This window comes from Stenella coeruleoalba (assembly GCF_951394435.1).
Source record: "Stenella coeruleoalba genome assembly, chromosome: 5".
Taxonomy (NCBI): Eukaryota; Metazoa; Chordata; class Mammalia; order Artiodactyla; family Delphinidae; genus Stenella; species Stenella coeruleoalba.
In genome coordinates, this window is record NC_137150.1 from 12,606,972 (window position 1) to 12,633,916 (window position 26,945).

The following is a 26,945-nucleotide window of genomic DNA, read 5'->3' on the forward strand; positions in this document are numbered from 1 at the left end:
ATAAATAACATTTAAACAAAAGGGTAAGACACACATGATGTGACAAATCACTGGCTGAATTGAGACTACGGAGAACAGAGGGCACCTGTTGCTCCACGGAGGGGGCACAGGTGTCTATTCTGTTGTTTCTCTCAGTTGTCGCCCAACTGGAGAACAAAAACAAAACAAAAAGCAAGATATGAATGAATCTACACTTAGCAAACCCATGCAGAGTTCAAACATAAGGTTTTCACAAGTCACATAAAATAATACCTTCACTTTACTAAATAGGATATAAAACACATAACGTACTTCATCTCTCCCACCCCTTTTCTGCTGCAGTTTTTAATGACAGCAGAAAAAAAACAAATAAAGGAAAATTCATATCAGCTAAGAACACAATGTTAGAAGTTCCAAATTTAGTGAAACATATCTGCAAATTAGGAAAACATAAAAAATTTATTTTATTTAGAGCATTCATACTTGCTAAAACCAAAACTTCCTCAAAAAATCTCAGAGATGCGATTTAAATTTAGGCTTTATTGCCCTTGTTTCTGGGTATATTTCCTCACTATACTTTAAGTTCATGAAGTGCAGGGATTGTGCAGCATCTAACCCTAGTGCCCTACCTAGAGAACTCAGACTAATTTTGTTACTGGCTATAACTGTGTCTTAGGAAGAGAGATGATTATTTCCTTTATTTTGTCCTGTAGTTTCCAAATGCTGTATAATGGGCTTGTTTTTTATAAAAGTTTATGAAGATTATATTAAGAAAAGGCAAGGAGGGGCTTAAAGGTTTGACTGTAAGAATCTTGCAGAATAGAATGCATAATTTAGTGTTTCCAACTGCATTCTATAAATCTCTAGAGAATACTATGAATTTCATTTCCCTGTCACATTGACAAATGCCTAAATGTCTACCAGCAGACACAAAGGTTTTAATACAAACCCATCATGTATTTCCCCACTTTGTGGGAAACTGCCTTTGACTGCATGGTTCTGGATACACTTTTATATGCAGATAAAACAAAATGTCCATGAGGTGAGGAGTGCTCTCGAGTCCATCCATTCTGAGTCCTCAAGGAAATTCCTTCAAAATTCTCATCACTGAGTTTTGCCCTTGCCACTGAAGATCCCTGTAAATGCTGGGAGTCAATTTCTACTCAACTCAGTGTTGTTGTCTAAACCTATTCCATCAGTGATATAAAACAGCTCCTGAGCACACAGGTAAGTCATGGTGGAATCTTCCAGTTGCTTTGTGTCCCCTCACATACAGTTAAAAGCTGGCATGGAAGATCTGTATGGCTGTTACTCTCCAGGATGAATTTGTGACAGCATGACCTGAACTGCAGGTATTCTGTTTATGTCTAAAAACTATAAAGCTCCCATCAATATCTGGGAACATTTTTACCAACAACTGACTGCTAAGAGTGGACCGCTCACAGCTTTCTGACATCAAATCTAGCTCATTCAATAGTACGAAGAGCCAAATGTGCAGTGATTTCTTTGAGTCCTCTTACAGAGGGAGCATTTTCCAGCTGTTCTAAGTAAACCCAGAACACCACGTTTGCTGTCCTGAGTTCAGTCTGCTCTTCTCAAAGAAGAAAACTCAAAAACTCAAATAATTCTGCAATATCATGGAAAGACACAACAGTTTTATGAGTATTACTTCTTCATTAATATAGAAAACAGTGAGTTATGCCACTTGGAAAACTGAGGGATTATTTTTTGGAAACAGATTTTTAGAATTGAAAGGAAACTTAGAATATGTGGAATCTAAAAAAGAAATGATACAAGTGAACATTTACAAAACAGAAACAGACTCACAGACCTAGAACACAAATTTATGGTTACCAGAGAGGAAAAGGGTGGGGAGGGATAAATTAGCCGTTTGGGATTAGCAGATACAAACTACAAAATATAAAATAAATAACCAACAAGGACCTACTGTATAGCTCAGGGAACTATATTCAATATCCTGTAATAAACCATAATGGAAAAGAACATGATAAAGGATATGTAATGTATAACTCAATCACTTTGCTGTACACCTGAAACTAACACGATATTGTAAATCAACTATACTTAAGAAAACAAAAACCTACATTAAAAAAAAAAAAAAAGGAACCTTAGAAACCATTTACTCCCAAACCCTTATGTTAAAGATAATGAAATCCACATCCAGAGAGGTTAAGCCACTTGCCCAAGGTCAAATGCCTGGTAAATGAAAGTATCTGGTCATGCTTTTAACCCAGATCATACTGCCTCTTGAGAAATAGAGTAAAGCAAAAATAAAGTAGCATATCAGAGACGCATGGAGTTATTTCAAGGGCATCCTCATTACACTGTAAATTCCTGATGTAGCAGGTATTATGTATTCTTAAAATTACCTAGAGTGTTTTTTTTTGTTTTTTTTTGTGGTACGCGGGCCTCTCTCTCACTGTTGTGGCCTCTCCCGTTGGGGAGCACAGGCTCCAGACGCGCAGGCTCAGCGGCTATGGCTCACGGGCCCAGCTGCTCCGTGGCACGTGGGATCTTCCTAGACCGGGGCACGAACCCGTGTCCCCTGCACCGGCAGGCGGACTCTCAACCACTGCGCCACCAGGGAAGCCCACCTAGAGTGTTTTGTAAAGCTACTACTTTGCTATACAAAACAGTCTAAAGTAAGAGGCAACGATTTGATGTATTAGAAAATACCACAATCTAATTCCTAATGACTTAATGTTGTTAATTCATTTAAAAAGATATTTCCTATTGAGGAAAACAGATTTTTCCTTTAAAATTTTGAAACAAATGAAAAAACAGTAATATCACCAATAGCAATAGCAGCCAATAGTCCTGAGCATTCACTATGTCCCAGATCTTGAGCTAAGAGCCTTCTGTGCATTATCTCATTCAGTCTTTAAAACATGGCTATGAGGTAGGTGCTGTAATTAGTCTTGTGTTAAACATGAGGCGACTGAGAGGTTAAGAAAGCTGTTTAGGTCACAGAGCTGCTGAGAAGTAGATCCATGCTTTCCCTAGACCACCGCTGATGAGACACTCATTTTGACTTGACTGAAGAGGGATTATTTTTTAGAGACTACTTCCCTCTACAGTTTACTCATTTTGAAAACTGTATGCTTAAAAATTTACTGCTTTGAATAGTAAATAAAGTAACTTATTAAAAATGAATAAAATTGCAAATGTGCAGGGCTGGAGAGCAATTGTTCCCTGAAGGCAGCATCCACCCTCTTTCCCTCCGAGTTCCCAGCAAACACCCACCAGTCAGAATAACAAGCTAGTGGGGAAGGCTTCCGACCACGTGCAGGCAACCTTCTCTGAACAGTGTGCAGGACTGCTCACACAGCCCAGAGTCTTTGCTTTGTTAAGAACCTACCTGGCTTTTTAATCACCTTAAGGCTCTGATGGACAATATTTCTGTACACATTTTGATATTTTAATGAAAGAACCCAAATTAACTCTCCCCAACTCCTTTCAGTTTTACTACCATGGATAACATTATCAAAGTAAGCACCTATTTTTCTATTTTGAGGCCAAAGGGTAATGAGGATTTAAAGCACACTGTTAACTTCAAAAAAAGTAAGATTACGCCAGAAATTGCTATTAAAGTAATATGATTGTGCCTGAAAATATATGGGTTGTTTTCATTAGCCCAGACTCATAGAGTTTTAGATTATCTTTCACTCAGAAAGAAGTAGCTGAATGAGCTGTTTTCTGATTTCAATCTGGGATTCAAGAAATTACTTTAGGCTTGCCACTGTCATGAATTCAAAGTTCAGTGAGACACCTGGCAGGAAAGTGCCCCCATGCCCACCGTTATGGGTGCATCACCACCTGTGTCCTTCAAGTCCTTTGAGACAGGGACCTAACATTTTCTCCTAAACACTGCAGAATGCATTTTTACAGTTTTATTTTTATCTTACTTTAATTTTTTTCTGATTTCGTTCCCTAAAAAAGGAAAAATTCTACAAGTTAAAATAAGCACTGCTAGGATTCAACAGAAAACAATGGACTAAACATCCTATGTTGAGGGTAGAATCAACAGTCATACTTTATCTCACCCACTCTTTATATATTATCTAGAGAGGTTTCCTCCTCAAAACTGAGAAAGAAAGGGAAAATGTTAGGCCCCCAAACCCATCATCTATTAGAAGTTATGGTGGAATATAATTACAGAATAAGAATATAATCTTTAAAAGGGTCCTAGTATAGGAAGTGGGTAGTGGTGGTGGTGTGGGGAACGTATCAATATACGTGCTACACTTTAAATTTTATTTAGAATAAATTACATAAAACTGACATATTTCAAAGATTGGGCCTTATTACCTATTTATAGCATAATGAAAACTGTGAAAAATTATTCTGCTAGAATGGTTTTATATATTAGATGTAAAGATCTTTCCCATATAATCTAAATTTGTATACTCAGACCTTTTAGATAAAAAACTATTTCTGGTTTAAAAGTAAAAATTAAAAAGAACTCTAGTAAATATATATTCACCTCACACTCTAATGCAACAATGGTAAATTTACTTATTTATATAGAAAATTATATCCAAATTCAGCACAGGTAAATACAATGTATCTTTCAGTGTAAGCAGATTTCCCAATGCAATCATTGAAAGAGGAACATTTAAAAAATTTAAGGAAGCCTTCAAGAGGGTGCTACTGTTGGTTACTGGTCACTAAAAAGAAAATGTCTGCAGACAATTTCATTCTTGAAGTAGAAAGATTCTATTAACATTGTATTTTCTTAAATTAGTACTTTTCCATTTTAATTTTTCTTATTTAGTTAGTTATTTCTAAAGTATATTTAATCCAGCAATTAAAATTGAAGGTATAAGGTAAAAAACTTGAAATATAAGTATAGATTTAACCATTAAATATCACTATTACAACATGAGAAAAATGAACAATTTCAATTAAGAAAAATGTCTCAAACAAATTCATCTCTAATGGAAAGGAGATGATGAAGCCAGTTACTAAGGAGACCAGCTTTCAGTTTCATGCTAACTAAAATGTGGGTAATACAAAGGCCTGCTTTTACTGGCAATGTTATTTGAAACTGGATTAATTAGACTTGCCTGCTTTAAAACAGATGTTCATGTTATAATTTGAGTAGAGTTGAGAAAAGGCAGGCACTGGGACTCTGTGCTGGGTAAAGGAGCAGCAGGAAAAGAAGGTCCACTGGTGAGTTCCTGACTATTCTCCAGTCCAGTGATTCTCAGAGTGTGGTCCCTGGACTAGCAACATCCACACAACCTGGGAACTTGTTAGAAATGCAAATTCTCAGGTACTACCCCAGATCTAATGAATCTGAAGATTGGTGGGGGAGTGGAGGTAGGGGAGATTGTGAAGCCCACTGAAGTGTGGGAAATGATGCTCCAGGCTGTGAACCCATGTCCCTCATCTGACCTAACCATGTCACTGCACCATTTTTTCTCTAGTGTTTGCACCTGTAACAGGATTAATAATAAAGACAATGGAGCCCAGAAGTTTCAAAATTTTAAAACAGGGGCTGAAAATGGAGGACAAGGTAGAAAATCTCTGGCTGTAAGTGAGCCATACCAAGAGACTGCAAGAACTCAGAGCCTATGTCCAAAAGATAATGGTTCCATTTACAGTTAACAAGGAAAAAAAACATTCTCATTGGCTGTGAGGGCTAAAACACCAAGCCGGGGGAACTGTCCAAAAAATGAGAAGCATCAGGGAAAGGATGTAAAAGAATTTAAAAAGGAAAAAGAAAAGCAAGCAAATTCATGTGTGCGTGCACGTACACATGCACAGGAAAGTCAACAGCAAAGAGACAGCTTCCACCAGGACTGGGTGTAGCTGAGACCTAATAAGCCTGCACCCAGGAGGAATCCAAAACATCTCCACATGAGGACAGAGCTCTGTAAATTCGGAAGCACTTACAAGCATCCTGAGGCTGTAATAACATGCCAGCTCCAAGAGCTGCAGCCATTGGCAACATTTAGTGAAAGGTCAAAGTCTGTTTCATTTTGATCTCAAGTAATACCCCGAAAAGGTACGCACACCAGAGTACAGTGCACATGCTACACAAAGTCAAACAGAAAACGGTACTGCAACCCACACAACAATGAGGGTTTTCTCAAATGCAGGCGCCCCTTTTCCAGAGTTGAATGTCAACTACTCTAAATCCCAGGGTTAGTTACTCTCCCAGCTCTCATCAGCCATCTAGTCCTGAGGCTGGCACATGGCTGTACACACTCTTGTTTGCTAGGTACACGATCTTAAAACACAAAACAAAACCAACACACTCTCCTTCCACTTTACACTCACAAGGAGAAGCCTGAAGTTTTAAAAATAGCTTTTAGGAAGCCAAGGAAACCCAACAGTAGCATATGAAATGAAAGCATCTAGTGAACACAGGCACTGAAAGGGTTAGGCTCCAACCCAAGCTAGTCACAAACACTGCCACAGAGCATCTGCTAACAAAGGAATCCGACTTTGCAGGGCTTCCTGAATATCTCATTTACCCTGTAAAATATGTAACGGAATGCACACCTTATTAACTGTGTGTAAATTAACAAATTACCGTGAGGCATTTTATCATACGTAATAATTCAGGCATTTAAAAAGTAAAACCATCTGATTCACAACACACACGTCTCCCCACTTACTCAAACCAAAGCTTTACAGCTCCAATATTTTGACTTCTTCACAAGGGTAGGCAGGACAAACGTTTCCAAAAGACCAGTAATTTCAGACGCCCCAGCAATTAGGAATGAGTTCGCAACAATCAGGAAGCAGGGAGAAAAAGAGGAAGGTTCACAGTCTCTTTAAAGAGGCCCCACTTTCCTCTACTCCACCACCAACCTAGCCCACTCCACTTCGAAAGAGCTAATCAAAAGTTAAGGCCCCTGGGCTTCCCTGGTGGCGCAGTGGTTGAGAATCTGCCTGCCAATGCAGGGGACATGGGTTCAAGCCCTGGTCTGGGAAGATCCCACATGCCGTGGAGCAACTAGGCCTGTGAGCCACAACTACTGAGCCTGCGCCCCTGGAGCCTGTGCTCCACAACAAGAGAGGCCGCGATAGTGAGAGGCCCGCACACGGCGATGAAGAGTGGCCCCCGCTTGCCGCAACTAGAGAAAGCCCTCGCACAGAAACGAAGACCCAACACAGCCAAAAATAAATAAATATTAAAAAGTTAAGGCCCCTAGGACCTGTGTGCAATGGCCCGTATTTAAAAGTAGGCAGTAATAATGTGGAAGTGAAGAAATATCTGACCGCATTTAAGAAACCGATGCTGGATTTATCTGGTTTCCTTGGATATAAGAAGCTGCTCTGTCTCAGTCACTGTGACTCTAAGGTTAACCCAGAGCACCAGTGGGCCACTGTTCATTTTCAAAGAGTTCTCAGTCAGAATATTCCAAAAACAAAACAGGCACATAAATCAGTGAAACTACCATCTATGCTGATAGAACACGAAACAAGAATGGACAAGAGCTGGGAAATTGCCTGGTGGTCCAGTGGTTAGGAATGGGCACTTTCACTGCCGTGGGCCAGGGTTTGATCTCTGGTTGGGGAACTAAGATCCTGCCAGCCACATTACAAGAGCTGATATCTGGAGTTAAGCTTAGCTTAGATCATGTGGATTCTAACAACTGATACTGAACAATTTATTTCTATTTTTTTTAATTTTAATTTTTTTATTTTTGGCTGAGTTGGGTCTTCATTGCTGCGTGCCAGCTTTCTCTAGTTGCAGCTAGTGGGGGCTACTCTTCATCGCGGTGCGTGGGCTTCTCATTGCAGTGCCTTCTCTTGTGGCAGAGCATGGGCTCTAGGTGCGCGGGCTTCAGTAGTTGTGGCACACAGGCTTAGTAGTTGTGGCTCGCGGGCTCTAAAGCACAGGCTCCGTAGTTGCGGCGCACGGGCTTAGTTGCTCCACAGCATGTGGGATCTTCCTAGACCAGGGCTCGAACCCGTATCCCCTGAATTGGCAGGCGATTCTTAACCATTGAGCCACGAGGGAAGTCCCTGAATAATTTCTTCTTCTTTTTTTTTTTAACTTCTTTATTAGAGTATAATTGCTTTACAATGGCGTGTTAGTTTCTGCTTTATAACAAAGTGAATCAGTTATACATATACATATGTTCCCATATCTCTTCCCTCTTGTGTCTCCCTCCCTATCCCACCCCTCCAGGCGGTCACAAAGCACCGAGCTGATCTCCCTGTGCTATGCGGCTGCTTCCCACTAGCTATCTACCTTACATTTGGTAGTGTATATATGTCCATGCCTCTCTCTCGCTTTGCCACAGCTTACCCTTCCCCCTCCCCATATCCTCAAGTCCTTTCTCTAGTAGGTCTGTGTCTTTATTCCTATCTTCCCCCTAGGTTCTTCATGACATTTTTTTTCCTTAAATTCCATATATATGTGTTAGCATACAGTATTTGCCTTTCTCTTTCTGACTTACTTCACTCTGTATGACAGACTCCAGGTCTATCCACCTCATTACAAATAGCTCAATTTCGTCTCTTTTTATGGCTGAGTAATATTCCACTGTATATATGTGCCACATCTTCTTTATTCATTCATCCGATGATGGACACTTAGGTTGTTTCCATCTCTGGGCTATTGTAAATAGAGCTGCAATGAACATTTTGGTACATGACTCTTTTTGAATTATGGTTTTCTCAGGGTATATGCCCAGTAGTGGGGTTCCTGGGTCATATGGTAGTTCTATTTGTAGTTTTTTAAGGAACCTCCATACTGTTCTCCACAGTGGCTGTATCAATTTACATTCCCACCAACAGTGCAAGAGGGTTCCCTTTTCTCCACACCCTCTCCAGCATTTATTGTTTCTAGATTTTTTGATGATGGCCATTCTGACTGCTGTGAGATGATATCTCATTGTACTTTTGATTTGCATTTCTCTAATGATTAGTGATGTTGAGCATTCTTTCATGTGTTTGTTGGCAGTCTGTGTATCTTCTTTGGAGAAATGTCTATTTAGGTCTTCTGCCCATTTTTGGATTGGGTTGTTTGTTTTTTTGTTATTGAGCTGCATGAGTTGCTTATAAATTTTGGAGATTAATCCTTTGTCAGTTGCTTCATTTGCAAATATTTTCTCCCATTCTGAGGGTTGTCTTTTGGTCTTGTTTATGGTTTCCTTTGCTGTGCAGAAGCTTTGAAGTTTCATTAGGTCCCATTTGTTTATTTTTGTTTTTATTTCCATTTCTCTAGGAGGTGGGTCAAAAAGGATCTTGCTGTGATTTATGTCATAGAGTGTTCTGCCTATGTTTTCCTCTAAGAGTTTGATAGTTTCTAGCCTTACATTTAGGTCTTTAATCCATTTTGAGCTTATTTTTGTGTATGGTGTTAGGGAGTGATCTAATCTCATACTTTTACATGTACCTGTCCAGTTTTCCCAGCACCACTTATTGAAGAGGCTGTCCTTTCTCCACTGTACATTCCTGCCTCCTTTTATCAAAGATAAGGTGACCATATGTGCATGGCCTGAACAATTTCTATATAAACACATTTAAAGGCTTGGTGACTTCATTCCATAGTGAGATAACCTCAACTGATTTTTGAAAAAATACTTCTGTAAGATTTAAAGTTTCCTGGAGATTATCTAGCCAGTACTGGGCTTATCTTAACAGATGGTAAGATATTAAAAAAAAACTACAGTACCCCAAATACCACCACCCAACATAAGTATGATTCAAAGTCAGCATTTCTGTTAGAGTGAAAATTAAGTGTTAATTTCTACCAAATTTGAACCCTTGTTTACACATGACAAAATATTTTGCTTTTATGGAAGAGGTCTCTTCTAGTGCTAAGAGATGATGCCATGCTGTTGAAGACGCCTAAGGTGTAATCCTATTTCTTCTTTCAGCTCATGATAGGATTTTAACACAGTTCCACAAACGCTTTATACAGTTAGTTACCTTAGGGGAACCTTAAGTACAACTATCGCAAATAGTGCAAGATGTTTGTAATTTAACTGCTTCCCTTATCTTTCACCAACAAACCAAATGCCGCCTTTGGTCTTCAAACAGATGTGGGCGCAGCTCACAAGGAACATGAGTTCCTTGTGGGAACTCAGTAATGGACCTTTCTCTTAATCCCATCTCAAGAAGCACACATCTCAGTTTAAAAGATGTAACCCAAAGTGAACTCTTCACATACAGCTAATTTGGTGCAATTTAAAAACCAGTACCATCAGTAACATTAAGGATTAGAGTTATGAATGAGAATAATGGTTACTTATCCTTTATTCACTGACTTTGAAAGGCTGCACTTCTTTCACTCACTCTGCTGTGTTTTAATATACAAAGAAAACAAAAGGAAAAAACCTGTTACGTGGACCTACGTTTTGGCCGTGACATCCACATACTGTCCTGGGCGAAAGTGAGCAGCATAAAGAGGAGTGCCTTTATGAAAAGAAAACAAAAAATCAGTATGAAATCAGCCCAAAAACAACTTCATTAAACATAAACTACATACAGGAAGCCTTCTAGCTATCAGATTTCAAAATGTCAGGAGAGTCTCTTCTGCAATTTTAATTATTAGAAATGTCAACAATAAAATAATAAAACTGCTCAACAAATGTATTTTAATGGACTGTATGTAGGCTGAAGTATGGGGCACATGGTGCTGGAGTGGCCAACAGCCCACGGCCACTGGTGCGCTTGTGCCTTCACAGAGGCCAACGTGATACTGGCTGAAACAGGCAACTCCTGTGACAACACTGTTCCTGCTGGTAAATACATGAGATTCTTGGTTGTTTCTGTGAATAACAATATGTTAAGATGTATTTCCTATTTCAAATAAGGAAAATAAAAATAAGAGAATGACTCAAAAAACACTGGGGCTGGATCAAGTCTTTTTTTTTTTTCCTATTGGAGACAAGTTATCCAAAAATAGGAATCAACATTAACATCATCCAGTAAAAGACTTTTTTTTTAAAGCTGGAACCAATGTAGTAGAGAATGTAATCAAAAGCTATTTTTGTTTGTTTAAAACAGGGAGTAAAGTGCTGTAGGTTTAGTGTCCTTAAGGTAGGACCCAACGTGGATTTATATGGGCAGAGAAAAACCTTCATTTAAGAAAAAATAGGGGAGATTAAAAAGTGACCGAATTTCTACAAGGTTGAATGACCTGAACTGCTGATATTTGACCATTTTTCACCCCCCCACACAAAAAATATCATATGGTTTGTGCTACAGCAAAAGTTAATGTGGACTTAATTTTTATACTTGTTAGTTTAATTCCATGTACTTTACCTCAAAGATGAAAAACTTGCACTTCAAAAAATACCTTCAATTCTAAGTTATATCAAGGCTGACTCTACTGCCCCTATTAATCAGGCCTATTGCAATTGTATTCTACTTCAAGAAATTCAGTTCAGGTATTAAAATATCAAATCTTAAAACATCCTTCTACAGTCTACTTGTTAGAGAACTCAAGTTCAAGAGATAGGGAGCTTTTCTGAAGTTCAAAGACATCAAAATGCCATTAACTATATGAACCAATATAATCATAGTGCCAAATCTTACTTTTTCAAGGTGCTATGGTCAGTCACTTTCCTGTTTCAGGCTACATTTTCTCAAATTATCCTATCTCAGTGAGGGTCTATTCTTCACTTAATAAAATGCCAGCCTATAAACAGTGAACTTCACATTTTAAAAGTTCGTTTATTTATTTGGAGTGGCTTTTCCAAATGTGAAACTCTCTGTACATTAAAAACAAAAGTGTTCCTCCCTCTTTCATGGAAAACAAAGAATTCTCTACAGTTCTTTCCACTTAAAAAAGAAAAAGACTTGTTTGTCCCTAGTGATTAAATCAGTTACAGTTCTATATTTAAAAATAAATGTTTGGGACTTTGTACTGTGAATTCAGCTTTATTGAAAGGGCTTACATTGAACAAATCACATATTTGGGTATTTTTACCTCCCTCTTCTCCCCGACCTCAGATTACCTGGTTTAATTACAGCATTATCTGTTACATTAAAGATTTTAACTTTCTCTTTTGGTGGCAATCCAAGTTCTCGGTAAAATTCCAATATAGATGTAGATTTCTAGAGGAAAAGCAGCACATATAAGTAACACATTAATTACAAAAAGTGGAATTTAATGCCTAGAGATCTAAACTAAGTTACTAACACTCCAGGAAAACAAATTAAAGAGCACTCTGCTTCCCCAATGAACAAAAGAGTACTCTATAGTCCTTAATTAAGGGAGGTGAGATTTTTATCCATCACACTCAGAATTGGCATAGCGTAGCTCATATAAAGAACTGGCATAGTGTAGCTCAAAGTATACGGGGAAAGACTTTTGTTCCACAGGAAAAGAAATACAGTCATGCTCATATTTGGATTTTTTTTTTTCTTTTGCGGTACGCGGGCCTCTCACTGCCGTGGCCTCTCCTGCTGCGAAGCACAGGCTCCGGACACGCAGGCTCCGGACGCGCAGGCTCAGCAGCCATGGCCCACGGGCCCAGCTGCTCCGCGGTATGTGGGATCTTCCCGGACCGGGGCACGAACCCGTGTCCATTGCATCGGCAGGTGAGCTCCCAACCACTGCGCCACCAGGGAAGCCCTCATATTTGCATTTTGACTGGAGACCGTCTGTATCAAGAACCCCAATCTTGGGAAATTTGACTCTAATTTCCCTGCTGTGTCCAAGCAGTTGGGAGGAAACATGACAAGTCACATTCAAATGTACAATCAGACTTCACAGTGAGTGCCAGTGTGGCCTGGCCAACCCACATTCCCCTGTTAAATCCCTCTCACACCCACATTCACCTGTTAAATCCCTCTCACTCCCCAAGGCAGCTCCGCCACAACCTCTTAAAACCTCCAGCATTCTCCCCTCCTTCTCCCTGCTTTGAGCTGATAATGTTGCTTCTTATTGCACTGAAAAAAACAGAAGAATCGAGAGCTCTTCCCCAAGGTTTTACCACCAAATCAATCATCACCCTCCCACCCCACTCCAGGTGCACAAGAGGCACATGGGAAGCTTTCAGAGAACACCAAGGCCAAGGCCTCAGCTTGGAGGTTGTAACTTCACCAGTCTAAGGGGGCATCCAGGTGTCAGCATATTTTCAGCACTCCATATGGTTCTGATGTGAATCTGGGGCTGGGAACCACAATAACAGATGAACTGTCCATGTTCTTATTAAAGCCAAATCCTTCACTGTGTGCTGACTCCTACCTCCTCTCACCTACTCAATGGCTTTACTCCTGAAACTGTCCCCACCATCTTCTTAATCAACAATTTCCCCCTTTCCACTCGAACTTTCCTAGCAGCATAAAAGAATCACAATAACTCACATTAAAACACAAACCTTTCCTTGGCCACATTATCTCGTCCAGCTAATCTTTCTGTGCCTGCCCACGACAAGGCTTTCATCAGGGGCTTCCAGCCCCTCGTACTCAATGGGACGTGCTGGTCAAAATCACCAAATGCCCTGGTCACCATGAGCACTGCTTGGCACAGGCAGCTGCTCTCTCCTTGGAAGGCCTCCACTCCACTTCCAGCTACTACTCCCTGGTTCTTTCACAGGCTAATGACCCACTTTTCTAACATCCACCCCAAATTCTACTCTGAACTACAAATTTTTCTGCCCAATTGCCAAGTCAACATTTCACTTTGATGTCACACAACAACTCAAGTTTAACACGTCTAAACTTGAACTCAACACGCTCCTGCCCCGCCAGGCCTGCTCTCCTCGTCTTCCCAATCTCAATAAACAGCAGCTCCATACTTCTGTTTAGACCAAAAATTCTATGGTCACCTACAACTCTTCTCTTTCTCACATCCCATGTCCATCCATCAGCCATTCCTGTAGCCTCTATTTAAACATATAGCCCACATCAGCCACTTCTCACTCCGACCCCAGCCAGCCGTATATCGTCTGGATTATTTCAGTAGCCTCCTATCACGTCTCCAACTTCTATACTCCTGACCCCCTGGTATGTTCTCCATTCACAGGCTGGCACGATCCTTCTAAACTCAAGTTACGTTAGTCTCCACAATGGCCTGCATCTTGTGCAGAAGAATCGAGTCCTAAGTCCTCACCATGGTTTCCAAGGTTCTACACCACCTACTCTCCTCCCAGCTTGCCCTGCCTCGGGGACAATGTGCTCCTTACCAGTCTAAGAACTCACTAAACAACAGCCTCAGGTCCTTTGCACATACTGGTCCCCCTGCCTGGAATGCCATTCTGCCAGATTTTTTCCCCTTTACCTTTTCCTCTCCATAGTCTTAAACTGCCTATGCTATTCACAACTGCAGAAAATGTCTGCCTCACTATTATAGGTACACAGAATAATGACCTGACTTACACACATCATGGAAAGATCATCACAATAAGTTTAGTGAGCATCCATCATCTCATATAGATAAAAAATTAAAGGAAACGAAAACAAATTTTTTCTTTGTGATGAAAACTCTTAGGATTTACTCTTAACTTTCACATATAATGTACAGTGTACAGTGTTAATTATATTTATCATGTTGTATATATATCCCTAGTATTTATTTACCTTATAACTGGAAGTTTGTACCTTTTGACTGCCTTCATCCAATTCCCCCTCCTCCATCACCTGCCTCTGGTAACCACAAAACTGAAATCTTTTTCTATGAATTTGTTTGTTGAAGTATAATTGACCTATAACACTGTGAGCTCCTGGTGCAAAACAAAGTGATGCAATATTTCTATTACACAATGATCACTATTATAAGTCTAGTCACCACCTGTCACATACAAAGATATTACGTAGTTACTGACTATATTCCCCACACTGTATATTTCATACCCATGACTCATTTATTTTGCAACTGGAAGTCTGTACCTCTTAACCTCCCTCACTTATGTCTCTCCTCACGCCTCTGCCAGATTTCTGTATAATATGCTCTCTCACTTCATTCAGGTCTTCACCCAAATATCAACTTACCTTTCCTGATTTTCTTCCTAAAATAGCACCACTTTCTGTCTCTTGCAATGCCCTTAGCACACTTTATTAATCCTCAAAGCACTTCCCTCCATCTGTCACAATACACATTTTTTAATTGTTTATCTTCTGTGCAATAGCTTCCCTGTCTCACCCCCAAGCCCACCAAAATGTAAGCTTCTAGAGAGCAGAGACTGTAGTGGCTGCTCCATCCCCAGCTCCTCGCAGGTCCTACTGTCTGCTCTTCCCTCCACCCCTGCTTTTTCGTTCTGCTATTGTAAATATCCTTGAATAGAAAATATCCTTGAATAGAAAACTTTATGGACAACTTATTTCCTTACCATAATGTCCTGTTGTCTTTTTTTTCTGTTTTAATTCTTAACTCTTGATATAGATACTGTAAGACTTACCAAAAAAGCTGTACCACTTCCTGATGTGAAGAGCCTCTTTCATGAGAATATAAGCAATAATATTTATCTTCCTGCTGTTCCCTCTCCCTCTGCTTCCCCTCTGCTCCTAAACGAAGCACCTGCAGGACCCCAATGAGCCACAGTACTCTACGTATGCTTACCTGTGCCTGCCCATGCCAGTCTGTTGGCCTATAATCTCCCCCCGCTATGTACTTCCAAAGCTCACTGAAAGTCTGTTAAATACATGTCTAGTCCCAGGTCCAGTGATAAGCCACACTTATCTGAAGAACATGTATTTGAATATGCAGCAAACTTCAGGTACTTGCTAATTTCAGTTTGAAATAAGAACTGTGCCCCTTTATAACTTACTGAGTAGGCTGTCCTCAGCTGACATGAAATTGGGTGGCATTGGCCTATAAGCAGAGAACTTTAGTTTCTGGATCAGTCCGCAGCCCCCCAAGAATCTCCCTGGAGCCCCCCAGTGGGACTGTGCAACAAATACTGAACAGCTCTGCTCCGGATGTCCACAGAAGATTGTTCTCTACCTCACAGAGTCCCCTCGGGAAGCTATCCTTTCTTCCAACAGTGATAACATACATTCACTCCAGTCATTCTTTATGGTTTCACTTCCCATATGCTGAAATCTAAGACTGATATTCAACATCGCTTTTACCAAGGCCCCTGCTTTTCATCCTCAGTCATACTCACTTCTTCCACAAAAGCAAACACAAAAGTTCATTTAAAAATGTGGCTCCTTGAAAAAGAAATAAAAAGAAATCCAGACTGAAAGGGAAGAAATAAAACTATCACTGTTTGCAGATGACATGATACTATATACGGAAAATCTTAAAAGATGCCATCAAAAAAACTATTAGAATAAATGAATTCAGTAAAGAGCCAGGATACAAAATTAATATATAGAAACCTGTTGTTTTTCTATGCACTAACAATGAACTATCAGAAAGAGAAATTCAGAAAACAATCCCACTTGCAATTGCAAATTATCAAAAAAATAAAATACCTAGGAATAAATCTAACCAAGGAGGTAAAAGACACTTGGACAACTAAAAGACACTGATGAAAGAAAGTGAAGATGACACAGAGAAATGGAAAGATATACCATGCTAATGGACTGGAAGAATTAATACTGTTAAAATAGTCATACTACTCAAGGCAATGTAAAGATTCAATGCAATCCCTATCAAAATACCAATGACATTGCTCACAGAACCAAAACAAAAAATCCTAACATTTGTATGGAAACACAAAAGACCCAGAATAGACAAAACAATTTTGAGAAAGAAGAACAAAGCTGGAGGTATCATGCTCCCTGGTTTCAAACTATACCACAATGCTACAGTAATCAAAGCAGTATGGTACTGGCACAAAAAGAGACACACAGATCAATAGAACAGAAGAGAGAGCCCAGAAATAAACCCACACTTAAATGGTCAACTAATCTATGACAAAAGAGGCAAGAAAATACAATGGGGAAAAGACAGCCTCTTCAATAAATGTTGTTGGGAAAACTGGAAAGCTACATGCAGAAGAATCAAACTGGACCACTTTCTCATATCATATACAAAAATAAACTCAAAATGGATTAGACTTAAATGTAAGACCTGAAACCATAAAACTCCTAGAAGAAAACATAGGTAGTACAATCTTTGACCTAGATCTTGGCAAAATTTTTTTGGATCTGTCTCCTCACGCAAGGGAAACAAAAGCAAAAATAAATAAATGAAATTACATCAAACTAAAAAGTGAAGGAAACTATTAAGACAAAAAGACCACCTACTGAATGGAAGAAGATATCCACAAAAGATATATCTGATAAGGGGTCAAAATCCAAAATATACAAGGAATTCATACAATTTGACAGCAAAAGAAACCCAACAACCCAATTAACAAGTAAGCAGAAGACAAGAATAGACATTTTTCCAAAGACATACAAATGACCAAGACACTTGAAAAAACATGCTCAACATCACTAATCATCAGGGAAATGCAAATAAAACCACAATGAGATATTGCCTCCCACCTGTCAGAATGGCTATTATCAAAAAGACAAGAAACAACAAGTTTTGGAGAGGATGCGGAGAAAAGGGAACCCTTGCACACGGTTGTTAGATATGTAAATTGGTGCAGCCACTACGGAAAACAGTATGGAGGTTGCTCAAAAATTAAAAATAGAAATACCATATAATTTAGTTACTCTATTTCTGGGTATTCTTCCAAAGAAAACAAAAACACTAATACGAAAACATATATGCACATCTATGTTCATCACAGTGTTATTTACAATAGCTAAGATATGAAAGTGACCTAAGTATCCAATGCTAGATGAATGGATAAAGATGTGTATATACGTGTACACACACACACACACACACACACACACACACACACACACACACACACACACAAAATGGAATATTACTCAGCCATGAAAAATAGAAATCTTGCCTGCAACAACATGGATGGGTCTAGAGGATATTATGCAAAGTGAAATAAGTCAGATGGAGAAAGACAAACACCATGTGATTTCACTTATATGTGGAATCTAAAAAACAAATGAACAAAGGTAACAAAACAGAAACAGACTCATAGATACAGCGAACAAACAGGTGGTTGTCAGAGGAGGATGGGGTGGACGGGATGAGTGAAATAAGTGAGGGAGGTTAAGAGGTAAACTTCCAGTTACAAAATAAATGAGTCAGGAGGATGAAATGTACAGCATGGGGAATATAGTCAATAATATTGTAGTAACTTTGTATGGTGACAGAAGGTAACTGTGAGGATCATTTTGTAACGTACAGAAATACTGAATCATTGTGTATTAATTAAACTTCAATAAAAATTTTAAAAATGTGGATCCTTAAAATTATTTTCCTGATGTACTGGATTCAGATTTATTAAATTTTAGAACAGACTTCAATTTTATTTTTGACCTTCACATATTCCACCTGGTAACTTAAAAACATTATTTTATTAATATTGGTTTTTAAGTATTCCAGGAGGCTTATGAGAAAAATCCTGTACATTTTTTAGTAATACAAAATGGACAAGATAAACATCTTGACTAAGTAACTATAGCCTGAGACATAAAAAGGACAAAGGTAATACATACTTCCTGATTATCTTCCAATTTCACTAAAAGTGAATAATTTTTTTCTTTTAAAATCAAAATATCATAAAACTAATTGGGTATTTGCCCTGAGAAAAACCAGATGTTCAAGATGAGTTGAGTCAACAGCAGTGTAACAAAGGGCTTTTTTTCCTCTAACTTCCAAATAAATGATTTCAAAAGGCAATTTAAAAGACTGACAGCAGAGTCACACTTGGATAATCCTATCTATGAGGTTGCATTTTTTTCCTCCCTCTTCAGAGTTCTCTGCAATTATCCTCCTCACAATCAAAATGCTTCTCTGCTCCTAAGATGAATTGATTTAACCAACTTTAAGGCCACTTAGCTTCCTTATTCAAAAACACTATGTACCACATCAGTTTTTATTTATTATAAGGTACACAAATAGCAAAAGCAAAGCAGTCTAGTTTCTTGGAGGCATAAATTCTTTACAGATTAAAAAAAATAACATTCTAGCCCTATTAAAAATAAAACTGATTCAATCAACTCATTTTAGAATGCTTAACTATTTAATATTACCTATTCATAGGTGTCTCTTCTCTCTCTCAAACCCTCTATAATCAATCTACCTGCAGTTTCCCTGAGGGTTACAATGTGCAAGAGAAAGTTTGTATACTTTTAATTTCAAAAATCTTTTTCCTTTCTGAACCAAAATGCTTTACTTTTAAAGAATTCTAGAACTTCATTTTCACATCCTATTCTGATGAAAAGTCATTCAAAGACAAAACTTTTTTCTTAATATTATAATACATGACCTCTGGTCCTAGAAAAATAGTATCTTGAAGAATAAAAGGGCCTCTGTAGCACTTCTATACCAGAGTAGTGAACAGTCTTAAAAGTTTATGTCAGATAAGTGGTTAAAATTCACCACAGTATAAGAATACAGCATCCAAATCACCCTGCTGTGCTATATATTCATTGGTGAGATAAAGCTTAAGGTATGAAAACCAGAGTCTCAAATATCAAAGTAGAAATAAAAGTACTATCGTTTCTGTAATAGTTTAGTTATTATGTTATTTATTTATTTTTTTGCGGTACGTGGGCCTCTCATTGTTGTGGCCTCTCCCATTGCGGAACACAGGCTCCAGACGTGCAGGCTCAGCGGCCATGGGTCACGGGCCCAGCCACTCCGCGGCATGTGGGATCTTCCCGGACCGGGGCACGAACCCGTATCCCCTGCATCGGCAGGTGGACTCTCAACCACTGCGCCGCAAGGGAAGCCCTAGTTATTATGTTAATAAGACTTCATCAATAAGATTATCTTTATCACTAAGTAAAATAGAATAAATTGAGCTGACAAGTTCATTTTTGGAGGGGAACTTTTGTTTTTTCTTAAAAACTAAAATATTTGAGAACCAATGTGAGACTTAGAACTGGGAGAGAATTCACAGACCATCAAGTCCAATTCCTTGTCTTCATGGGTAAGAAAATGGCTGTTCAAAAAGGTGGAGTGAAGGAGCTACTGGCAGCCATAGAAGAACTCAGCTCTTTTGACCCCAGGTCCACTCATTTCCCACTATCGCACAGTCCCAAGGAAGTAATGTTCACAAATCCGCTGGAGCAGAATGGATTATCCCAACAGGACACCTGACTTACAAATACCAAGGCTGTAGAGTCATAAATTTACAAAATTGGTAATGAAATAAAGATGACAGTCCTAACAAAACACAGAAATACAATCAATTAGAAAACAGAGGTGTCTATCAAACTGAAGAACTGTTCACATGATTCACAGGAAGTTGGGCAGATATTTACACACTTAAAAATTTAAACATTTGGCATTTTTAAAAAATGTTTCCCAAAATATCACATTGTGCTTTTAATTACTGTAGTATTATCTGAACCCTGTAGGCAATAATCTGTCAGGAATAGCAGATATTACTATGAAGGCTTAATGAAAAATAAACTAACTATACTACCATAATATGCAAAAATAGCTAAGTCCTCTAATACTTACGAGATAGGCCTATTAAACCATAGGACTCCAATCAGCGCCAATTTGCTGATCAGTATATACTTATAGGACAATTCCACCTGGATTTTCTAAAACACTTTAAACACGTCTTTCCTCCAAAGCAACCCTTTCCTTGTCCCTGTCCCAAGTCATGGCATGAGCACTGACCTGCTGGGTTCTCTTCCCACACGCCCACACTCACCTGGTCTTTTATAATCCCTGCCTCTTCCAAGCCCAATGCAACTGCTCTGGGGCAAAAGACTTTTATCAACTCTCCCTGAGGGCTTAAAACAACCTCCTAAATGTCCTCCCTGCACCTGGCATCTTCTAATTTAGTTAACCATGATAACAATTTGACCACTGCCCTGGTTAAAGAATTCAGAAAGTTCCTCAAAGTTTACAAGATGAGGTCTAAACTTGTTAGCCCTCCATCCTGACAACCCAGCCTGTCACACCTTTATCACATTCTCCCCGACTGCACACTAAGATCCAGACACATGGCCCTTCTCTTACCAAGCACCAATGCTCTTCCATGCATCTGCTTCTGCAGAGCCCACTCTGCCTGGCATGCCTTTAGCACCCACCCTCCTTTCTGGTCTTCTCCCTGTGAAACCTCCTAGAATTCCCACAAGCAGAATTCGCTAATGTGCTTGTTGCATTTATAGTACTGTGTTGAGATAGTCAATTTATTAGTCCACCTTCCCTATGTATTCCCAAAGGGTGCACGTCAAGACACAATTAACAAAGTAAGGCTTTCAGAGTCTAACTGTCACTCTACCTCTTATTGGTGGGTGTCCCTGAGGGAGTTACCTAACTTCGTTATCTTTAGAGTCTGAAAAAGTAAGTTAATAAACGTAAAAGACTTAATGCCTACATACCCAGCATGTAATAAGTGCTCAAAAGTTAACTATGACAAGGAATAGGAGGCAATCGATAAACACTTGTTAGTTTTGACAGCTGCACAGAACAGGCTGTCTCCTAACTTTCATTCATATTCATTTCATAAATAATTTATAATGGAAAAATGTTAATCTAGAGACAAGCAACATTTTAGTAAACCTAAAGATGTTTTAGCAGCCATTAGTGAAAACCATCACCATTTCTAGAAAGGCATTCTCTGCTTTTAGTCATCCCCAAACCCCCCAAAATACTAATTGTGCAGATTTTTTTCACATTTAAACTACAAACTCAGCATTCTATTAGTATTCTACTTGGGAAATACACTTTATTCAGAAAAATCTGATGTGACTTCATACACAGCTTTCTTCCCAATACTGAAAACTTCTAATATATGAAAAATTAACCCTCACATGCTGTTGGAGTCAAGAGTTGAGACAATTTAGAAAAAAAATGAAAATAAACATAAAACAACCACAAAATAATCAAATAGCTACCATCTTTTGAGTGTCTGTTACATGCCAGGCACATGTGAAAAGTCTCACGTAATCCTGGTACCAAACCTCTTATTAGGTAAGTAGTATTTTTATCCACATTTTACATCTCGGCAAATACTGAAGCTTAGAAGGTGAAGTTACTTGTTCCAGACAGTGAAGGGAGGTACTGGAGCAAACGCAAAGTCTCCCAGACTCCTGGGGTCAGTAGCTCTATCAGACCGCCTCCCCCCAAATCCACAGTTCACCTCCTGGACAAGTCTGTGGCTATGGGATATCCTCAAAACTTAAAAGAATTCAGAATCTCAAAGAATTCAGGTCTAAAACTAATGAAAGGCACTATTCTAGGAATGAAAGTGCATCCTTACATGGAAACGTGATACAGTTTTTCCTCCTACAGTCAGGGCTGCCATTTTTCCATTATGATTTTCCTTTGGAGTATATTTTAGGACGTGACAGTCTCGTACCTAAAAAAACAAACATAGAAAAACTAAGTATGTGCCAGGACACATGCTAACATTACACACCAGCCACACTGAGGCCCATCCAATCCATCTTATCTCACCATACCAACCACACTCTTAAAAAAACACTGTCAAATACTGAATATAAGGCAAACAGAAAAGTGCATAAAACATAAATATACAACAAAATGAGTATTTATAAAGAAAATATGCATGTAACCACTACGCATGTCAAAAATCCCCCAAACCTCTGTGTCTCTTCCCAATTCCCCCCTCATACCCATTCCTCCTCCCCACCCTTTTTACCCCTAGAGCAGTGGCTCTCGAAGTGTGGTCCCCAGGCAAGCAGCATCAGTCACCTGGGAACTCTGTGAAAATGCAGGTTCTCAGGCCTCAGCCAAGACCTACTAAATCAGAACCTGTGTTTTATAAGCCCTCTAGGTGATTCTGAGGTAAAGTCTGAGAAGAGCTGCCCTAGAAATAACCACCTCTCTTGACATTTATGGTAATCATTTAACTTTTCATTATAATTACTACCTTTGAAAGTATTGTTTAATCCTATAGTTCAGTGCTGCCTGTTGAACCTTTATGTAAATGGAGTCAGACCACAAATACTCCTCCATATTTTCCTGCTTTCACTCAAGATTCTATAGGTAAGGTTCTCCCATACTGTTGTGTGCGGCTCTATTCTGTCCATTTTCACTGTCACCCAGCACTCCATCATGTAAATACACCATGATTTATTTACCCATTCTACCATGATGGACATGGGAGTTATTTCTACTTTTGGAGTATTAAGAGTAATGCTGCTATAAATCATCTGTTCACATTTTCTAGTAACACTCAGGAGTGGAACTGGGAGACCACTGGTTCACGTACCTCAACTTTTCCATAATGCTAAACTATTTCCTGAAGCAGCTGTACCAATTTACAATCCCACCCATCATCCCTAAAAGCTCCCAAAGTTCTGTAGAGTTCCAGAAACTATAATCCTTTCCTTGATCATTCAGAGTCAGTAAAAACTTACTAAGGGCTTACAGGCCACCTGTGTCTGTCAGCACTGGAAGCACTTACATGCATGAGGTCTCATTTTACTCCCCATCTCCTCCCTAAACGCTTGTCTAAGGCCTGACTCCAATATGAACTGAGCTGTTCAAAGTGATCTGGGCAATGAAGGTCTCAACTTTATCAGTGATCTTTTTATAATAATGATAAAGACAATAACAGCTAACATTTATTGGACATTTAATATTGTTTTAAATTTTAAGTGCTTGACATTTAGAATCTTGTGCAAGCCTCACAATAACCCTTTGAGGGAGATCATAGTGATTTCTTCTACAGAATAAAATTATTCTTTTACAGATAAGACACAATGCTCCAAGGAACACAGCTAGAAAATGGCAGAACCAACATCTGAGGTATTCTGGTTCCAGGGCCTATATTCTTAAGCATTAGAGCTTAACCTTATCTCAGAGAACAAAATGTTACTTCCCCAGACAAAAGTGTTACATTCTCAGTTAGTAAAGAGATCAAAATTACAATTTTGAATTGAAAGAACTCCATAAATGAAAATAAGATGGGACTGAGATTTTTTCTGATTATGAATTAAACTAGTAGATCTGTAAGAAGCTAGGTTACAATTTTTTTTTAATTAATTGCCCCAGTTATCCCAATGCCAGTATAAAGAAAGCCACCACTCAGGCATGAGTGAGAACATTCACTGACACCATCAGAAGTAAAGCTCTTTTACAGTATCTATGCTCGACTTTACCTCTTCTTCACCACACAGTCAAATGTTTCAGGATACAAATATTGGCCATTTAGGTTTGCACAAATAGATCTCAGCACACACATAGATTTGTTACATCTTCTGTTTCTTACCTGAAGTAATGTGACCACATGCTTCTGACCATCTTTGGTCCACAAGGGCATCATGCCTAACTTCATTGCAATAAGGCCTACTCTAGAGGAACCTGGCAATTAAAAACAAATCAATACTCACACAGACTTTTCAACATTTGTCAACACGATACAATGGTATTTCCTAAATTTTGCTTTCATATAAGGAGCAAGCAGATAAGAAACATGCTGATATATTCATACAGTAAAATACAACTGTTCCTTACAGATATAAATGCCTTCAGCCATACCTGACATAATATACTGGTACTCAATAAATCTCTGTAAAATAAAAAATATAAGAAAACCGTACAAAATAAAGAAAATAGTTAAACTGATATATTCTGGTATTTAAAATAGTGGTATTAATAGAGGGCATGATAAATCCATCATTATGCTTTGCTTTCCTAATATCAATTCATATCCAACCTCATTAATTAGGGAACATCTACTTCTCAAATTCTAAGAAGTTAGCTGGAGTTACTGAGATGACACAAGTGGTCATGTTGCTAAAATATGTCAGCATCCACCATGACACTTACATTTGTCGCATAAATTGATAAAGTTGCTCCACTAAGAATTCTAGCCATTAAACAATTCAACAGCCACAATAACCCCCAACCAACGACAACTCCATGAACAGGAAAGGCCTTATGCTTTTTGGTCTGGCCACACATGGATTTAGCACTCTACCAGGCACACAGAGCTGATTCTGGGGTTATGCTTGGCAGGCGTGGAGTGGCAGAATACCCCAGCTACAAACGTCTGTGTGATACCTTACAGCTTAGATCACACTCTTCCAGCTTTTCTTCCCTGATTTATTTTATATTATTTTTCATCTGAAGAAAACAAGAAAACGTTTGCAGAACAATTCTCTTTTCACCTACAAAGCAGTTTCTTGAGGAAGTCTTGATGATCATCAGACAGTCACTAACAGTAGACTAGGATGCTGGAAATATACTTGCAAAGCAAACCATAATGAAATAGACACACTTAAGACATGAAAAATAAATTAAAGAGATGATAAATTGATTCAGAAGTCACTACGATTTTAAACGTGCCAGTCAGACAGTAATTAGGCGATGAGAACACAACATATACAAAATAACCACCTGGTTCCCAAGGATGTATAGGCCACGGCTCATCTTTCAGAGGACAGAGTTTACTTGCTAATTGGGCTTTATTTTCATCAGAGACCAACTGCTTAACAAAGGGAATATTTTCTTCAGAAAGATGCTCATCCCACCAAGTACCACTCTTGCCATGGAGACTTCTAACCAAAAGCCAGATGTCTGTTCTGTAAAAATAAAAATTAGAAAACAAAGCACAATTCAAAAGGTTCCCCACTTAATGTACAGAAGGGAGGTCACATGAGTTGGAAAGTGTAGTCAGGGCCTTTGGAAAGGGTTTGGATTCTGTTCTAGTTTTTTCCCTGACATTCCTCATGATAATAATGGGGCTCATATTTCAACTGTTAATAGTTACCCTGGAGGAAAAGTTCTTCCTCTTCTCCTCTGGGATAAACAGATTTCTAACAGAGTAGTCCTATGTAGACAAGAGAAGCCACAGGTCCACTAGAACATGTACGTTAACAGTTTACATCCAGTAGAGGTGACAAAATGTGGGGTTACTGATCCTTCTCTGATAAACCCCTGTAATGACATGGCCTTGGCTCAGAGTGGTGAAGAAATTGGGTGTGCAAATTCTAAAATCCATAAAAGACATGACCTGTGACTAGCTGAACACACCAAGAGAGACCTTACGGGACGGAGGTCAGGAAAGAGATGTGTAATTCTTGCCAGGAGGGTCGGAAAAGAAGTAAATCTTCCTGCGATCTATCTCTTTTGTAGGCATGTAGATACATCCAGGCTAGAGTCCCAATTTTTCACTTATTAGTTAAGTGACCTTGGGCAAATCACTTTTCTCTAAGCTTCCTTTTTACCTGCAAAGCGGAATAATGATAGGACAGGAAAATGATGGTATCTGTAAAACGGACGATTGCAGCTCTAAGGTGAGGCTACATGACGTAAGGAGCCTAATGTTCCTAAAAGAACATTTATTACACAGTAAACGCTCACTAATTGGCAGATAATATTATTGCTGTTGGTAATGCTTGTTTTAATGCTCATCAGCATTAAAAAGCAAAAAACCCCACACCTCCAATCCTTCAAAGGGCACGTCCTTAGAGCAATGATTCTTACTCTTCAGGCCTGGACGGAACCCCCTCCTACCCCACGCCGGGCCAGGCCACAGCCCGAGGCCACAGGTGCAGGCACCACGCCGCACCCTCGTCTGTCCTCCGCACCTACCTGTTCTCCGAGCCCCGGGCAGCGCCCAGGCCGCCCGCGCCGCGGTCCAGCACCCGGGCGCCGGTCCGAGCCAGCAGCCTCCAACCGGGCATGACTAGGCCGGACGGGCGCAACCCCTTCACCTCCGGGCGCCCCGCCGCTCCGCTTTCAGGGCGTCCCAGCGCCGGCGACCCAGTCCGCAGAGCCCTCCCGAACCGTCCAACCGGCCGCCCCCCACTGCCTTTTCGGACGAAGAGCTGGAGGAGCCACTTCCGGTCCGTTCGCAAAGCGCGCCGGGGCCGAGGTGAGCCCCGGGAACTAGAGTTCCGCCTCCTGAATAGTGCTACGTCGGGATCGAGTCGGCTGGGGAGGGTGGGGTCTAACTGACTCGGCTCTCCAGGGGTGGAAAAAAAAGGATGCTCGGAGTTTAAACTTTAGGAGAATGAGGCGAACTAGGGACAGGCTTCCTAAGGAAACGAAATCA

The 26,945-nt window shown here is 39.5% G+C and overlaps 1 protein-coding gene across 4 annotated transcripts in view; it reads right to left on the reverse strand.

Annotated features, from left to right (window-relative positions):
• The window catches only part of MRPL3 (mitochondrial ribosomal protein L3), a 59,722-nt gene extending 32,992 nt beyond the window's left edge, over positions 1-26,730 (reverse strand). For all 4 annotated transcript variants that reach the window (XR_013828537.1, XR_013828538.1, XR_013828539.1 and 1 more), the window contains exons 1-6: positions 26,483-26,730; positions 25,286-25,470; positions 24,156-24,247; positions 22,179-22,277; positions 11,931-12,030; positions 10,323-10,383 (exon numbers count right to left, since the gene is read on the reverse strand). Coding sequence is in view for 1 of the 4 variants with exons in the window: in XM_079922925.1 (XP_079779051.1) it covers positions 10,323-10,383; positions 11,931-12,030; positions 22,179-22,277; positions 24,156-24,247; positions 25,286-25,470; positions 26,483-26,574 (629 nt within the window). In the remaining 3 variants the exon portion in view is untranslated. The remainder of the gene's footprint in view (positions 1-10,322; positions 10,384-11,930; positions 12,031-22,178; positions 22,278-24,155; positions 24,248-25,285; positions 25,471-26,482) is intronic.
• Positions 26,731-26,945: the final 215 nt, after the last annotated feature.